A 19,600-nucleotide genomic window follows, 5' to 3' on the forward strand; every position below is an offset into this window, starting at 1 on the left:
TATAACCATCAAAGTAACAGCTACAAACAAATTATATCAAAATTCTTTTGAAATTGCAAAAATAATTACACACATGTCGTAAACGTGTCCCGGCTAACAACATTCCGACAGCTCGATCGCGTTGCTCTTGTGTCAATTTCACCATGATACGTGTTTTTTCTAGTAGGACTTTCGTCAGTAACGCCAAAAGTGTAAACAAACACGTGCATGTTGGTGCACATGCTCTGTACGTGCAAAATATGCAATATTGGTCAAAACGCCTAATGCGGTAACTTGGCCGTGAGTTGCTAAAATAAATTAATAATAAATTAATAATTAACTGCAGTACCTATTCAAATGCCGGTATGTAAAATTTCGTGTGAATACATGCATGTATTATTAACAAAATAGTAATACAATATAAAGTGACCGATTAGGAATTTTGTTGAGTGTATGTATCAGATAAATTGCTATCTGTAATAAATTGCCTGTCTGCTGTTTATTATTGCAATTAAAAACCTCATTGATTAAAAATATCCTATTGTACAACAAAGATCGATCTAATTTCAAGCAGATCAAAGAACATGTACCAGGTATATTGCTTTCTTTATAAAGTTGCCTGCCTGCTGTTTATTTATAAAAAACCTCATTGATTAAACATGTTCGTACAGCAAAGATCGATCTATTTTCAACAATTAGATTAGTTGAAACATTTAAATTATTGATAAAATGGTTATGTTTTTGACCGATACTAGATAAGTTAAAACGCTTAAAAAGATTCATAAATTTTTCAATAGCTGGCCTGTCGAAATGTCCCCTTGTGTTGTAAACCATTGTGCTGCTAAGCAGGGTAGACAAGATAAAAAGCCACTGGTTGTCTGTTATCTCAACCTGTAACAGAAAATAAATAGAAATATAAAAATTTCTTGAGTCTCTTAAGCTTTAGAAAGAAAAATATTCTATTTCGTAAATGCAGTTTCAGATTAAGAAATTTAAAGCGTCCGGGAATGTTAAGTGGTATTTGAAATTTGTTAATGAAATGCATGCTAGTGTTATCAGTTATTATGCTGACACATTAAACGGTTATTATGAGAGATTAGGCTTAAAAGTAAAATTCGGATGGTTTTAAATGCGACACAAGTTGAAAACGAATATTTCAAACTTTTCGTCTACATTTTGTAGTTTTTTTTAAGGGAATGCCTCCAGAATAATTTTTTTAAAGATTTATCAGCTATGTTAGTAATTGAAATTGAAAAATAAAGGCAAAGCGTTTTTTTTTCGACGAGTTCTAGAAAATAGAACATGTTTTTTTGTTTTTGTTTCTTTTTTTGTGTGTGTTTTTTTGTTGTTGTTGTTGTTTTTTTTTTTTTTGAAAAATAATAAAATAATTCATTTTGAAAGTGTATTTTTTAACATTTTCATTTACGGCTTACATTAAAATCAGCAATATCGTAAGACTATTTACACTTGTATTTTGTACTTATATCTGGAATCATTTCCCTTAACGACTCTTTTTAGTTCTAGGATTAACAGTATTTTTAGTACGTATCTCCTTATTTTATGGGACCAGTCTTTATTTCAACAGAAAATTTTGCTGGCTAAAATTTGAACACAAAATTATGAAAATTCATCTCTGTCGTCAAGTAATAAAACACTTCTTGAATGGCTAGCAGGTCAATGGTCAAAACTTATAGTAAATGGAAAAATGTAGTTTTTTGATAACTAATTGCTTCTAACATATCAAATATTACACGTGTTTATATCGATCCGTTAAACTTACGCGTTATCCTAATTGGCCAATAATTTTAAGAATGCTAATATTAGTTTAAAATTTTCATCGTTATTCAATGAAAAGAAAATGCAATAAAATGAAAAAAAAAAATAATCAACCTTATCAGGATCATCAATGCCCTCAGTATCGAGGAGAACAAGAACTTGTTCCTCGTGTGTTAGATGTGGCCTACACATTACCCAAATACCTTTGGTGACTGCTTTCGGAGTATATCCTGTCTCAAATCCATTCTCTACAACAACAACTGCAAATTATGTCAACAATACATCGTCTGTTTTTGAGAAGTGCCCGTCTTTAGCATACGCATCCAACAATTATATCAACAATAAAATCGTCTGTTTTGAGACGTGCACGTCTTAAAACAAACACAAACATCCAAGAATTATGTCAACAGTAAAATCGTCTGTTTCAATAAGATCGACATACCGCTGATAATTCAACAAGTTTAAGTTTCGACACTATTCACTTTTCATAAATGCATTATCTTCTATAAAACAGAACCTACTCGAGGTTTTAAAGGTACTTCAGCGGTTTAAGAGGTATTTATGACCTTCATCTTCAATGTATTTAAAACTGTCATTTTAATGTTGATATGCCACTGATTGAGGAAGGTCACGCTCCAAGAGCCCTGCCAAAACAAAAGCCTGCATCAACGCATTGTATGTATAGAAAATTGTATAAAAAACTATTGTTGAACAAGAACAATAGAAAAGGTGGGGTATGTGAATGTTATTGATGTCGTTGTATCCACTATTTAAATATAAATGAATCTAACTGATATTCTAGGACCACAAATTCATCTTTTTATACTATAAGTCATGATTTGTCACGCATTTCAATTGTTTTATACATTTTTAATGTAACATGTAATAATGTTTCAAACATCATCTGACGCTGACGTCATTTTCTTTATCATTGTTTATGTTCATTGTGTACCCTGGGGAAGGCTAATGTAGTCGAAAAGTGACTTGATGTCATTTGTAGTTTCGACAGATATCTGTGTCGCGAAATTGGTCCATTTCGCGCTTTTCATGAGTTTCGCTTAATTAAACCGGAAATGTTCGTCTGATTCGTTTACAAAATACTAGAGGTTTTAAGAAGTTTAAGTTGTTTCTGAATTAGATATGATCTGAAATTCATAATCTTACCTCCAAATATATGCCAAGGCCAAAGTGTAAGTATTTACCGCTAAAATTGTATCGAGATTATTGGTTTAAGGCGGTCTGTGTAAAATTCAGAGGTAAGTCCGTATGCAAGTGATGTCATATGGCAATATAAATACACACAGCGCATCCAGTTTGAGCAGATCGTCCTGAGAGTTCAAAGAGTGCACATCGAAGAGAAATTGTAGAAATATAATTAATAATAAGCCATAATTATTACTGGGACTTTGGTAAGAAATAATTTCATAATAATCATATTTGCAGCTTCGGCTCATCCTTGCTGGGTCCTCTTGATAGCTATAGTATTAAATAGGTCCGGGTCGCAGTATAAGCAGATGGTTTCATGAAAGTGCTGAACCTTGACAGGTATAAGACAAGGTTTGAAGCATAGATTTGGGGAGAAAGGTGTTAGGTGTTCGAAACAGCTGGTTAAAGGTCAGAAATTTAAATTGTTTGATACCAGTAAGTGAACAATAGGGACCACAAATTGAACTGATTATTATCCGCTTGGTTTAAGTTGATTTATAAATAATCATTTACAAATCATTTGTCAAACTAATCAGAAGCAAGGCAGCTTTAGAAAATTTCATTATACAAGTTTTATACTAATCAAAAGAAGATAGCTTGAGAAAAATTATATATATTCATTTTATAAAGTAACGTTCGGTACACGTGACATCTGCATCATACCTTAGCATTATTTTAAATGTTTACTCATTGACAGGCTTTTGCAGAAGGATATCTTCAGGGATTTGACACTAAAAATTGATTTTACTATATAGTTTCAAACAATGTGATATGTCTAAAGATTGATATTACTATGTAGTTTCAAACAATGTGATATGCCTAAAGATGGATTTTACTATGTAGTTTCAAAAAAAGACAACATAAACGTTCAAGAACTAACCGAAGAATTATCTAAAGTACATATAACTTAGCATGAAGTTGTTTCCTGGAGAGGTTTAAAAAGTTATGTTCATTTACGTCTACAGATTGATTTTGCTATGTAGTTTCAAACAATGTGATATGTCTAACGATGGATTTTGCTATGTAGTTTCAAACAATGTGATATGTCTAAAGCGTGATTTTACTATGTAGTTTCAAACAAAGTGATACGTCTAAAGATTGATTTTACTTTGTACTTTCAAACAAGGTGATAATATGTCTAAAGATTGATTTTACTACATCTTGTGTATGTAGTTTCAAACAATGTGATACGTCTAAAGATTGATTTTGCTATGTAGTTTCAAACAATGTGATATGTCTAAAGATGGATTTTACTATGTAGTCTCAAAACAAGACAGCATAAACGTTCAAGAACTAACCGAAGAATTATCTAAAGTACATATTACTTAGAATGAAGTTGTTATCTGGAGAGGTTTAAAACTTTATGTTCATTTCCCTTTGTGCCATCAGATAGGGCTTCTAATAGAGTAAATTATAAGCATTATAATTAGTGTAATAGTGTTTACGCTTAAGTGTACATAAAGAATTAGGTCCTACTAAATTACAAAAAAATCCACGTTTATCTAAACTGAAAATGCTTGCAATTTTAAATTGGATATGTTGACAATAAATAAAGGTGATTCCTTTTTAGTCAAGTTAAGGATTGGGACCTCTAAGGTAAATCTAAAAACAATATACAAGTTGCTTTAATCAGATTCGATGGAGGACCTTTGACCATGGTGTAAACTGTCTATACCTTTACACTCTAAACCGAGGCACAGCTAGAAGAGAAAAAGAGGATTTGAATTTGCATAGTCACCAAAATGCAATTAACGAGCGGCTAATGCCTTTCAAACTACTCGAGAACTTATTTGAATCTCAGACAATTCACATCCCTATCCAGTGTATTAGTTCGCCAGTTTCTACACGGAAAAATCTGTTGAGCAATCTCGAGATTGCGTACGCTACTTGAGGATCCCTAAATTGTACCTGCTCAATCTTGAGATTGTGCATATCCCTAGATTGGGTACAACATCCACATAGAAAATGAAATAAAGATGAGCTGAATCAAAATAGGTAAATACAAGTAAAATATAAAGTCTATTTATAAACTTCGAGTAACAGTATCTAAGTTAAACAAGCACATCATAGTCACTACTACTGCATGTCAATGCAAGATAACAAATTCAGAATGATTTATCATAAAATCATAAAATACATGTCCACTATCACAATTACTTAACTAGAACAGCTGTAATTCCATGAACTGAATGTGGAAGTACTGATCGATAGAGCTAGTTTACTACCGTCACGATTGAAATCTCATTATGCTAATGGTAATAAACTTTGCCGGGTCTTTTCCGCGAAGCAGTTATCAGTGTTTTGTTGAAACTTGCTTATTTGCATACCGCCGTCTCATGTTCTGCAGTTTTATTATTTCATTGTGCAACAATTATATATATATATAACTAGCATGTGCACGCCGAAGAAAGCAGACAAAATATAGAGATTTAACTGGAACAACACACAAGGTAATTTTTACTTATATTTACTTGACTTAATCATTTGTTAGGATTTATAGATTTTATTCTGTATTTAAACATTTTTGTATTACCGTATAATTAGAACTAACATTTTCAAAAAGATAAATGACAAGATACTGTTCGCACAAAGCGAAGCCCATTATAAGAATAATTATACTTAATAAGATTCGGCTTTCATCCTTTACTTTAAGGCCATGGGGTCTATTTTCAACGGGATCAGTATTTAATGCCCAGTATGAATAAGACATTCGGTGGTTATAATTCATGTTTGATCAATGTAAAACATTTAGAAATCATAATCTAGTACAATCTATTTAACTCTGATTGAAGAAATAATGTATAGCAGTAGCAGTAATATGTATAAACATGTCGTAGTTATTTAACAGATAAAGTACTATATTTAGTTTAAATACCAAGAAGAAGTTTCATTTTTGATAAAGTGATTATAGAGAGAGTAGGTAAGTCGAATTTAGCAAAATTATTAAGTGTGACAGGTGGTAAAATCTAATTAGGGTACATAGTACCCGACATTCGACATGATTTACAAAGAAACACATTTTTAAGACATAAAAAAGATAAAGGGCTTAAAAATAAATAAGGAGTTAAATACCTTTAGGGTATAAAAAAGTCAGATGAGCTGAAAATCATTGTTTTCTACATACTTAGTGCATAAACTCATTAAAAAACGTGGCGTCTAAAATTAAGTACTTCAATAAAGCATTACTAATTTTGTATTGCTTAACAATTTTATGTAGACAAATACAAAATCCTGAAAGGCTCAAAATGATTTATTCCCACCTTCCCTAATACTTACTTGTCGTGTGTTCGCCTTTCGACTTACGAGGCGAATACACTAAGTAACGAAATACTAAATGCGAAATAATGAAATTCTAGAGGCGAAAACACGAACTTCTGTATTAATCACTTTTCGTGTCGGCAGGTATTTAAACTTCGTGCTGCCGCCCTTCTTTTGTCGTATCTTCGTGTATTCGCCTCGAAAGACTAAAGGCGAACACACGACAATTGAGCTGTTTTAGACCTTTCGTTTCTCAGCCTCCATATTAATTGGCGTGATCCTAGACCCAAGCGTTCTCAAGTTATCATCCGAAAACGGTTTAACTGTTCAAGGTCACTGCGACCTTGACCTTTGACCTTCTGATCTCAAATTCTAAAGAAATTATCTGCTGGTTTTGATTAACCTCTATATCAACTTTCATTATCCTAGGCTTATAAACCTTGCTGAGTTATCTGGAAACCGATTGGTCTACGGACCAACCGACAGACAGACAGACCGATCGGATGACCGACATCAACAAAACAATATACCATCTTTCGTCAAGCTCCCTATTAAAGGGCGTGATAGTAGGCCTTAGCGTTCTCAAGTTATCGTCCGGAAACGGTTCACTTGTTCCGGGTCACTTTGACCTTGACCTTTGCCCTATTGATCTCAAGCTCAATAGGAGTCATTAGCTGGTCATGACTAAACCACCTATAAAGTATCGTGATCCTAGGTCAAAGTCTTCTCAAGTTATCGTCCAGAAACCATTTAACTGTTCTGGGTCACTTTGACCTTGACCTTTGACCTTCTGATCTCAAGATCAATAAGGATCATCTGCTAGTCATGACCAACCCCCTTATCTACTTTCATGATCCTAGGCCAAAGTGTTCCTGAGTTATGGAAACCGATTGGTCTACTGACCGACCGACCGACATCAGCAAAACAATATAACTCCTTCTTTGAAGGCGTGGGGTGGCATAATAATGCAAGTGTTTGATATATAGGCCGTGAGCTGGACAAAAAATTGGTACCATTTTTCTGACAAATTCTGTATGTCACTTTTTGAAAGATATATATGTGCATTTCTAAAAAAAATCAGGGGGGGGGGGGGGGGGCTGTCTACGACACAGCTTAAGGTCTGAAATCAAGCGATTTCAAAATGGCTTCCAAAATGGCGGCCATTTATTTGAAAATTTAAATTATTTTTATATTCTACCTACCTACTACCTCTTAATGTCTAAAGACATATTCTTGATAGTTTTTAGCATTTACTGATGTGTTACATACATTATTACAAAGAAAACAACATTTTGACTTTAAAAAATTGAATTTCTGTGGCAATAAATTAATACAACAACAACAACAACATAATTTTTCATCAAAATAGTATATTTTTTCATTTTAGATATACTGATAATGGTACTTACCTTGATATTTTTACTGAATATGTCAATAAGGATTATATCTGGAGAAAAACACCACTTATTTCAGCTAATGAGATCTTATTTTTAGTGAATCATGCGAAATAAATGTGGGTGGGGTAATCACATTTAAACACTATTTTTACTGATAGTGTATTTAATTCAGGTGTATGCATATGGCTAACATTTTATTTCCATTTAATCAAATCAATTTAGTCCATAAATAAGAAAAATTGATTTGTAAAATATGTAGATGAAGTGTAAAAAAACTAAAACGGAAAGTGTTACAGTATTCGGATAGTCACTATTATCCGGATTTTCATGATTGATTGAGACATGTTCTTGAATAAGTCACTTTATTATATACCTATATAAATTCTGTAAAAATTGGTATTTCACAATTAAATATTAACAGACAGACAAAAATTCCGTATTGTACCTTTTAAATTCCGTATTGTACCTTCCGTATTGTATGCTGCCGGACTATTTTCATTAATATGCATGACCCGACACATTTCTATAAATAGCGCACATAAAAACTTCACTAAGTTCCATTTGATATCGATAAACATTGAAGATTTCGTTCAAGAACAAAACAAGAATCAAAATGGTAAAGTTATATAATAAAAGGGTCATTATAACAGTAGCTAGATCTGGGACTTTGTATTCGGCTCTCGTGGATTTTGCAAGGTCGGATCACGCTTGCGCGCCTCGTGAGATCCGATCTGGCAAAATCCACTCGAGCCGAATACTGCATCCCAGATCAAGGTACTGTTATAATAATCCTATTTTATTACAGTAAACATTGTATACTCTATTGTACTAGCATGTACCGCCCGGCCTTTTCTTATTTATTTAAGACTTGATTTAGTGAATATTAGTGAAAACAGATCAACAAATACCAGACTTTTCAGGAAAAAAAGGTACAAAATGTATAGCATAATTCATTACAACGGCACTTTATGAAAACTGTATTTGCAGTTGTAGAGAAAAATATCTAAGATTGGTATCTGGTGAAAAAATATAAATTTTGCTTAAATTCCAATATCAAGATGATAATTTTATTTACTGTAATGTCTTCAAACACAACAAAATAAAATAGTTAATATAATGAATAGATTCAGAATGTTTCCCTAAAGCAATCTTGAAATTAATAAAAACTCACAATCATCATGTTCATGTGAATGTACAATTTCCACAAATACAAATTATAAAAATATAGAGCAATGAAGGAATGTATCTTTAATTGAATTGTAATTCATCAAACCTTTAGACGAAAAATTATGAAATACTTTGTAACAAAATCACTCCAAAATTCTATTTAAACGTATTTTCCTAATGATATTTTGATTTCTTATACCGATTTTGGTATTATTCTAAATGTCCATACCAGATCATAAGTAACCCGCTTCGACCGTCCAACATCGATACTATTTCTTAATTAATATGTTTCTTTAACTTTAAACGTCTCCAACTTACTTCTATCTCAAATGACTTTGAATCACTAAATAACGTCTATGTGCTTGCATATCTACCGAAAAGTGTCAGAAATTTAGACTTATACAGGAATTTTCGAACTCTTTTGTAAAGTGCATAATTTTGTCAAGAAATTATGCATTTCTTATGTAAACAACTTGCCAACCAACGCTGAGTAACATTTGTAAAGATATTTCTTGTTTACTCATAGTAAGGAAACTAATTAATTAAAAAAGATAATAGGTAAGTGTAGATTTCTCGGATGCACAGAACACTAAAAACACAGCCACAGAGTCATGCACATGCGAAGTAGGCCCACAACAAAAAAAGCTGTAACGGAAAAATATTACAGACGGGTTGCTTCAAAAATCCAACAAGTACATTTAAATATCATGCAAAATATAGACAGAGGGCGGGGGGAGGAAGAAGTGGTAAGGGGTAGAAAGTGGGTAGGGGAGGTTGAAGGGGAAAAAAGAACAAGGATGAATATACAAAGGGAATGCTACGTACCCTTATCACAGTTACAACGTAAACACCAGTTAAACATAAAACAGAAATCGTGTTTAAAACAAACTGTATTCACAATAAATTATGAAAGTTATTTTATTTTGTGCAAAATCTAGAACGTGATAAACCTTCATTTGTACTCAAGACAGTTTTAGTGCTTAATACAGAAAAAGAATTCAGTAGAATGCGTTTTAACAGATAAAAAAGATAGGCATGTAAAGAGCGTGTTTTAGACAAGCTTTAACAATAAGGTATCAATAGTTATTTTATACGATAAATTAACGTGGCTTCAGTAAGTCAATCTAATAATCAAATTATCCTAAATTAAACATGTAAAAACAATTCGGTAATATGTTTCGGCATTGTATTAAGAGAACATTAAAATGCTCATCGTACAAATGTTGTATAATAATATTTTTGCCCAGATATTCACTGACGTTTTCCTTCTTTAACTATTATTTTAACTTACAACTAGCATTTCAAAAAAAGATAGTCGGTTCTGACATTCATTAAAGATAGTCTAAGGCAATTTAATATACATGGTTTTTGGTCTCACTTAATTTTGAAAATGTACGTAAATGTACGGAGTAAACAATCATAGCTACAAGATTATCGGTTTTTCAAATGTTTAAAGGTAAAGTCTTTAAACCTCGGTTGAATTTTCTTAGTTATATACCATGAAATGCAAATACATTATTATAGAGTCAGTATCATCTAATACATCTTGAAATACCTGTAAAAGACACATCCGACAGTTTCCTACCTGTATATAGGAAACAATATTTTCTACGGACAGAATTTCTTTAAACTCGTGTACTGACAGAAAATCAAGTTTAAAGCGGAAATATGTATTTACAATTATAGGTACTGGTGCCTGATCTTGAATTATCTGCCCTTTAAAATATAGATATTTCAGTATTTTCCGGCTTTCAGGGCAGACAATTCATGACCAAGACTGGGTACCTATCATTTGCTTTATTTTATATGTCTGTTTTTGATTTGATTCTCCGTCAGTAAACACAGTTTAAAGAAGAATTTCTGTCTGTAAGAAAAGTTTGCCCCATGTCAGAATAGACATTGTGGCAAATGTTCTTTATTATGAACATGACAAAATGTTACCTCAAAATCCTGGTCTTTCCCGTAGACCGAATTTCTTTAATCTGTGTATACTGAATGCAATGATGACTAAAACAGAAATATAAATTAAAATGCACAGTTTCCTTGACTTAATCTTGATTTATCTGCCCTTGAAAATTAGATTTTTTTAGTATTTTTTTATTTTCTAGGGCAGATTATTTAAGATCAAACACAGGTTCATATGATTTTTAATACATATTTCCGTTTTAAACTTGATTCCCAGTCAGTACACAAAGTTTAAAGAAATTCTGTCCGTAGGAAAATTTTGTCTATATAATATAGAAAATTGTTTGATGCCTTAATGTGAGTACTGATAAGAGTTGAACACTCACAAGTAAATCATTTTCCTACTGTTCTGGATAAAAAACCGATCGTTAATGATTTTCAGCTGAAACAGGTAGTGTTTGGCGTTTCCTACAAGCAGTTGACAATTACTCGCCGCGGCAATATAAACCCTGTCGTATGCATACTAATCATCAGTGGCAATATACAGAGATTTAACTGGAATAAAACACAAGGTAATGTTTTATTTGATTTTGTTGCCTTTTTATGTTTGTTTTGGGAATACCATTTTTTAACAGTATTTCAGTTAAATATTGGCGGGCAATTTTCATTAATTCTGCACCAGTGCAAACCTGTTCTTCGCAAGTAACCACCAATTTCCCTACATGTATCAAACCGAGCATGAAGACACAATATACGCTCTCCCTATTGAGCTAAGCGGATGGGCTTATTTAGTTGACTGGTTATTATTTGTAAATGCAGTAAATTTTGTACATTTCTCATCCATTAAGTGTCAGACTATTGTTTAATAAAGCATATTAGTATAATTTCAATAATAATTAACCCAAACTTGAATCGCTACCTCAACGCTCTACCACTGATAGCCCATAAACAATTAAAATGAAAAAAAAAAACGTGCAAATAGATTATTTAAAACGATGTTCGCGTAAATATTTATTACTTGCGCCCCTGTTGGAGTTTTCGCACCGCGGCCCTGACATTCCAGTTACTATATCTCGTCTTTTCGCCCCACGTCCCTGCTAAATAGCGAGTTTTCGAATCACTCCCCTCCCCCCTTTCCCCCAGCCCGCAATTTAACCATCTTGATCCTCGTGTTTTCACTCGGCGAGGCCACTTAATGTAACAAATACTGTGCATACTGCTACATTAATCTTATATTTTGTCATTAAACACATCTGTCTTGCTTGGCCTTATATTTGCTACTGCAGTTTGTAACTAGATACTTGCATTTCTCAATTTTTTCATGCAAATCATGTATAATTACCGTCATGGAAAAAGAAAAGAATACAGTTTTTTAGTGGCACGTCTTAAAGTAAAATGAATTATTCATTAGAATTAATTTCGCTGTTTTTAGGACGAAACGTGGAGATATTTCTTCTGGGTGTAAATGTAACCCAGGTCTTAATTCATGTTGGATATTAGAATATAGACATGCAACACTAGAATCTTTCCTGCTGTAACAATGTCTAGAAGGGGGTCAAGAAGATATGCGTAAAAAGATTGGCATATATTTTGTAAAATGTTGGTACATTATCTAAAACATAGTTTAGTATGTGTCTTTATATTTTCTGGTCCTTTGGTATCATGGAGTCATAAATAATAGAATTCTGTCAAAGCGTATTTCACTATCTCTCAAAATAGATTCAGTCAAACCGAGTCTGATACTATTTCGATAAGTTGCATTCTATGCCAGAAAATAATGGACGTTGTAGCGTTACTCTTTCGTAAAATCTAACTTATTTCCTAAAATCTAATATTTAACATTTTGAATTATTTTTTTATCCTTATCTTGTTTAATCTGTTTGAACTGTTTATGAAAGTTTTGAAGTAGCAATTTTAAAACGTTTATTTTGAATTTGTTAAAACTGATAAAATGCGACATAAATATTAAATTGGTACAATACTACGTTTAGTTTAAATTCTTAGAAGAAGTTTCATTTTATAATTTGATATAGAAGAGGTAGGTAACTTGAATTTTGTAAATGCATCAATCGTTACAAATACAATTTGTTAACAGGTGCTGTTCACAAACAATATGAGGTTTTGGAAATATATGTTGATAAGGGAAATGTATTTCGCAAAATTAAGTCTGATAAAGACAAACAAGAAACGCGGGAATGCCACGAAACCAGGTTTTCAACACTTTTCATAAGAATAAACAAGAGTGCCAGAATGTCACAATATACGCCCGTCACAGCAAATTTCTTTACTCTAGCACCTGTATTTGCAGATCTTTTGTTTTTCTAAGTCCACAAAAAAACTCCTTACCAGGTAGAGATACCTTAAAATACACCTAAAATTAGAAAGTAACTATGTTGTACCACAGAAAAGTGGTCTTGGTTTTTCCCTACGGTCAATTATAAAAAGTTACAATGTAAGTTATTTATAGTAACAACTAAGGGAAGTTAATCTTAAAAAAAAAAAATCCAAAAAAAAAAATTGTAAGTCCACACAGAAATCCTAACCAGGTAGAGATTGGTCAAAATACACCTCAAAATTGGATGTAACATGCATGTTGTACTACAGAAAAGTGGTCTCGATTTTTCCCTACGTCTAGTAATGAAAATAACAACAAAGGGAAGTAATTCTAAAGAAGGGAACTGTGCATGACACTCCGTCTCATGATGGTGAACAATTGTGCCAACTTTCATCAAAATCCCTCCATGCATGACCTTGACCTTGATCCCAGAAATCCCAAAATCAATCCCAAGCTACAACTTTATATAAGTTTTCTATACACCAAGTTTCATCATGATAGCTCATTCCTAAGTTAAGTTATTGACCGGAAACCCTTTTTCTATTTTAAGTAACAGTGACCTTGACCTTGACCCCAGAAACCCCAAAATCAATCCCAGCCTTTGTCTTGATATAAGCTACATACATACCAAGTTTTATTCAAATATCTTTACCGAAACAAAAGTTATTGATCGGAAACCCTTTTTCTATTTTAAGTAACAGTGACCTTGACCTTGACCCAAGAAACCCCAAAATCAATCCCAGCCTTTGTCTTGATATAAGCTACATATATACCAAGTTTTATTCAAATATCTTTACCGAAACAAAAGTTATTGACCGGAAACACCAGTTTGACGCCGCCGCCGCAGCCGCCACCGCCGTCGCCGCCCGCCCGCCCGACCGACATGTACCCCAATCTAATAACTCAGGTTTTCGTTGAAAAACCGAAAACGACCGACCATACAACGGACGGATTAGAAATTTGATGGGCTCACAAAAACGGGGACAAGGGTCTCAACAATTAAGGAAATTCACGACGTAAAGGGCTGAAAATGATTTATTTGCTTCTTACAGACGTTGTAATATGAATTACCACTTAAACTCGGTTAATATAGTCCCTGAAGCAAAATAATGTTTCATTTACGAAAATAATATAAGCGTTTCAGCGTGATCCTGATTTAGCCGACATACGGGTATGCAAAAAATATGAAAAAAAATCGCTATGTAGTTTATTTTTTTGACGGACGAACATATTCCTTTCGCTAATTTAGTAATTGCCGTAGCAGTAACCTCGTACAAAATTATCTCAAGGCTACCACCATAACAGTTAACTGTATTTACCCCTTTATCAAGATAAAACAGTCAAATTGATCATGAGTCTAAAATATAAAACACCACATTACTTTCAACGAGTTATTCACCAAAACATTCCAAGCTTTTCAGTGAAGTACTGTCTCGTCAACGTCTGCCTATAACAATGCAACCATTCATGGAGATTCATAAAAAGGTTGCCGATTGAATGATTAAGCATTACTACGGAAAAAAAACTATTCACCTACAAAACATAATAAGCTAAACATTCTTTATTCTACGCAAGAGTAACTTCTGTCATCGAATAGAGATATTATTTTGCTGCAATGATATGGTTGGTGGCGCACAAATGCAGTTATGTTGAATTAATAAATACTGTCATTGGAATGGAATTCATGCTGCATTATATGACAAAACAAATGTTGAATGTTTGTATCATGGAATAGTCATTGTTTAACAATTACAGACAAAATAAAGATGAGCGGCGAAAGTCCATCAGAGCCGCACGGGCCCGGAAAGCTATCAAAAAGTATAATAGGCAAGTTTGATAGAAAGGGTGTACCGCCTATTCCGTAAGTATGAAAATATTCTCAACCTCTGTTTTAATGTGACATAGAAAATGTGATATAAATTGCTTATTTTGGTGTTGCAAATAACTTACATCGATTGATAAAGTTTTATTTCAAGGTATAAAAGATAATAGGTAAAGGTAAATTTCTCGGAAGCACAGAGCCCCAAAACACAGCCTCAGAACAACGCATTTTCAAAGTAGGCCCATAACAAAAAGAAGCTGTAACGGAAAAATATTATAGACGAAAGAGTATTGTTCGCATGAAATTATTTAAACGTCTCCTTTCAGTGTTATTTGTTATATGTTTCCTTTGCTTAAAGCAGTGTTCAGAAATGCTCATCAGCTTGTTTATTAAAGTTGGCATTTTACAAAATATAGCTTCTTATTTGTCAAAGTCATTGATTATAACACTTAGCGTTGTATATGCAATTTAAGTTGATATAGAATACATATAGATATAAACACACATGATTGTCACTGGAATGTTTCATGTGTTTGTGTTTATATGCTGAAATATATGTCATTAGCTCGACAAGTACCAATGCAACGCAGGTACATAACCAAATCAGAAAACTACTGGCTTATTTTGTTTTCTCTTACTTTTTGAAATTTTGATTACTATCTTACTGGCAAGTAACTATAAAACTGTATCTCAGAAAAAAAAACACTAGAAGGTAGTTAAAAAAGTTTCCAAATGATTTTGATCTTTAGGAGGCACGTGTACAGCAAATAGAACGTTGAAGTAACTGTTAACTTATTACACAGAAATGTATAGTTAATATAATGCCTCCCCAGGCTTGCTACTGATTATTTATAGTATAGGAAGTTTCTATGAAATCCAGGCAGTGCTTTTAGAAAGAAGCATGTGCTTTCTGTCACAAATTGACATACGGGCCTTATTTTATCTGTAGTGTAAATGCAGGTATTGCATCATCGTTTTGTAAATTTTTGAGTTAATGAGGTAAATGTCAGATTTCACGCATGAAATACGTCTCATATTTTTCTGTATTTCATAACTTAAATTTCCATGTAAATTTTATTAAATTCGGTTCAGTAATAAGAAAGTTGATATTTTACAAACTTCAGTAATTTATGTTTTTATCCCCAAAACCACTATAACGGGCCTCAAATTGTCAATTTCAATCCGCGCCAAAGTAGTCAGATTTCCCGGCTATATCGTGAATCCCGTGAAAATAAAAATAGTCAAGAGTTCACGCATAGGCCGTGAATCCCATGAAATTTAGTATTTGGCGGGACATTACCCTTCAAATAGACTGGACTAGATATGCCTTGCGCACACCACCTTCCGACATTATAGACGAATCTATGTCTGATTATTATGTCTCCCCCAGGAGACATATTGTTTTTGCCCTGTCCGTCCGTACGTCACACTTCATTTCCGAGCAATAACTGGAGAACCATTTGACCTAGAACCTTCAAACTTCATAGGGTTGTAGGGCTGCTAGAGTAGACGACCCCTATTGTTTTTGGGGTCACTCCGTCAAAGGTCAAGGTCACAGGGGCCCGAACATTGAAAACCATTTCCGGTCAGTAACTTCAGAACCACTTGACCCAGAATATTGAAACTTCACAGGATGATTGATCATGAAGAGTAGATGGCCCCAATTGATTTTGGGGTCACTTTGTCAAAGGTCAAGGTCACAGGGGCCTGAACATGGAAAACCATTTCCGATCAATATCTAGAGAACCACTTGACCCAAAATGTTGAAACTTCATAGGATGATTGTACATGCACAGTAAATGACCCCTATCGATTTTGGGGTCACTCCATTAAAGGTCAAGGTCACAGGGGCCTGAACATGGAAAACTATTTCCGGTCAGTAACTTGAGAACCACTTGACCCAGAATGTTGAAACTTAATAGGATGATTGGTCATGCAGAGTAGATGACCCCTAACGATTTTGGGGTCACTCTGTGAAAGGTCAAGGTCACAGGGGCCTGAACATTGAAAACCATTTCCGGTCAGTAACTTGAGAACCACTTGACCCAGAATGATGAAATTTCATAGGATGATTGGTCATACAGAGTAGATGACGCCTAATGATTTTAGGGTTACTCTGTTAAAGGTCAAGGCCACAGGGGCCTGAACATGGAAAACCATTTCCAATCAATAACTTGAGAACCTCTCGACCCAGAATGTTGAAACTTCATAGGATGATTGTTCATGCAGAGTAAATGACCCCTGTTGTTTTTGGGGTCACTCCGTTAAAGGTCAAGGTCACAGGGGCCTGAACATTGATAACCAGTTCCGATCAATAACTTGAGAACCACTTGACCCAGAATGTTGAAACTTCATACGATGATTGAACATGCAGAGTAGATGACCCCTATTGATTTTGGGGTCAGTCTATTAAAGGTCAAGGCCACAGTGGCCTGTTCATGTAAAATCATTTTTTGGAAATAACTTGAGAACCACTTGACCTACAATGTTGAAACTTAATAGGATGATTGGACTTACAGAGTAGATGACCCCTATTTATTTTGAGGTCACTTGATCAAAGGTCAAGGTCACAGAAGCCTGAACAGTGACTTGAGAACCACTATACCAAGAGTGTTGAAATTTAGCGGGATGATTGGACATGCCAAGTAGATGATCCCTATTGCAGCCAACCATCAGTGTCTCTTTGACTTTTGCTCCTGACCCCTATTGACTTCTTGCCTATAGGACTTTGCATTGGGGGAGACATGCGCTTTTTACAAAAGCATTTTCTAGTTTTTTCTTGCTAGAAATTTATGCTCGATCGAGGTAAGAAATTTATTTGTTAGATTTTTGTATGATTTTTGCATTACGATTTTTATTTGGTAAATTTTTGTGCATCCTACAGAATTCTGTAACATTTACTTTTTGGCATATGATTTTGGCTAGTTTCGGTATGTCAGGATAATTTATTAATTTTTTCAGACTTTTGTAAATTATTTCGAAAGAGGATTCTAAAATGTTTCGTTTATAGAAGATGTAAAATTTCTGCTGAAATTTGTAACATGATAATTGTAAAGCACTGTTTCAAAAACATATGTCAAACATTTCGTTGTTATAGAACGCCATTACTGCATTGCATTGTAATGATTAAATCTATGTGGCAAGTCTAATACCATGTGTGTAATTTATATTATTGTAATATGAAATTGTGTGCCAGTCTATTGCATATACATACAATGTCCGTTTTGTTGTATGGCAGTTGATGCTATATCGATACCAAGTATTGTATAACGTTTGATTTGCATTGAATTCTGTTAATTTGTAGATGTAAATAATAGCTGCAGATTATCATTTCCGTATCTATATTTTTCATCATAAACTTTTCATATCTTTTCATACTTTAACTTTAGTCTTTTAAGTAATTAATTTTTGTAATAACAGAAGTAATAAGTGACGTATTTTAATCACGTGACGTCTGAACTTAGTAGCACATATATTTTGTATAAGTAGCACGTATTATTTATGGGAGTCTACGGACGTATGGTGTACCCAAAGGAGCACGTTTATGCCCTGACTTATTTGTTTTGCTATGGTGCTTACCATATGTTATATATTTTAGCTTCTTCCGCCAGACAATTTTCCTGGTGATGTCATAACCCGGAAGTACAATGCCCGTGGTTCACTTGTCTTCACTCGCCTGGATGTGATATTCCCAGCGCAGAACTTTCGTCCCATGGTTGTGCCGTAAACCGCAAAGACGCAGATTTTTATTATCCTCTGAAGTCAGCTCAGGGATGCAATCACTTACCACCATAGGGAGCCAAAACGGAATCAACGTATTCACGGTTTAAAGGGACTTGATTTAAAGATACGTTATATAGTGTTTGTGCTACTTAAAGTTCGCAATTAAATTAAAGAACTGTGCCACGTCACATAGGAATGGAGCTTTGAATTTTTTTTTCTTTCTTATAAACATATTTTTTTTCATATCATCTATTCATTGTTAATAATCATCTTATGTAAATAATTTTTTAAATATTGTAAAGGGTGTCGATTTGTTCTGATGGTTACTGTCGCCGGTACGGCCTTTCCTGTCATACTTTCAAACACGGACGGAATAGCAGATGGCAAAGCAAAACAAAAAATGTCTCCCGTGAAATAGAGAGACATAGCTACATAAATCATATTGGATTAAAATAGACCGCAAGGATAACTCTATGTTGAATCAATTACAAATCATGATCAGTATTCATACTTTGAAAGTTATATGTAAGAATATATTTAAGTTTGGAATCAAATATGTATTAGTGTTATTATTACAGTGATAATTTCTTTCGAGTAGTCGAGAGCGTTGCCTTCTGGACAGTTCCTGATACAGTTTTCTTTGGTATTAATGATTTGAAGCATTTTTACAGGAAAATCTATTTTTCGGCAAAGAATCCTAACTCTAAACCTATGCGATCAGAGTCGAAAGTGACTATGTAAGTATTTTCGATTTAGTAAATAATGTACGGATAAAACTTCAATATAAAGCTTTGTTGTGCTAACACCTGCTGATAATAAGAGCAAAATAATCACTCATTTTTTAAGACATTAATCACACATTTTGCTCGTATTTCCATTTGTAAACCAGAATATAGCTTTTACTTACCATACATTTGTATGTAATATTATAATTACGTAAGATTGCTTAAATGTATATTCTATGTTTTGTCACTTTGTACACTGATTTTATTTTCCATTAATCAGACGTGATTTTAGGATAGCAGTATGTAG

At 33.5% G+C, this 19,600-nt stretch overlaps 1 protein-coding gene across 5 annotated transcripts in view; it reads left to right on the plus strand.

Annotated features, from left to right (window-relative positions):
- LOC123545192 (guanylate-binding protein 1-like) overlaps positions 1 to 19,600 on the plus strand; it is a 77,273-nt gene that overhangs the window by 49,407 nt on the left and 8,266 nt on the right. For 2 of the 5 annotated variants that reach the window (XM_045331530.2, XM_045331532.2), the window contains exons 2-4: positions 11,131 to 11,260; positions 14,779 to 14,884; positions 19,240 to 19,305. In XM_045331530.2, coding sequence (XP_045187465.2) covers positions 14,790 to 14,884; positions 19,240 to 19,305 — 161 coding nt within the window. In that variant the 5' untranslated portion in view covers positions 11,131 to 11,260; positions 14,779 to 14,789. Of the gene's footprint in view, positions 1 to 5,221; positions 5,412 to 11,130; positions 11,261 to 14,778; positions 14,885 to 18,443; positions 19,306 to 19,600 lie in introns of those variants that run through there. The other 3 variants (XM_053537680.1, XM_053537692.1, XM_045331533.2) reach the window with 3 other exon arrangements.

This window comes from Mercenaria mercenaria, chromosome 1, assembly GCF_021730395.1.
Source record: "Mercenaria mercenaria strain notata chromosome 1, MADL_Memer_1, whole genome shotgun sequence".
NCBI classification, from domain to species: Eukaryota; Metazoa; Mollusca; class Bivalvia; order Venerida; family Veneridae; genus Mercenaria; species Mercenaria mercenaria.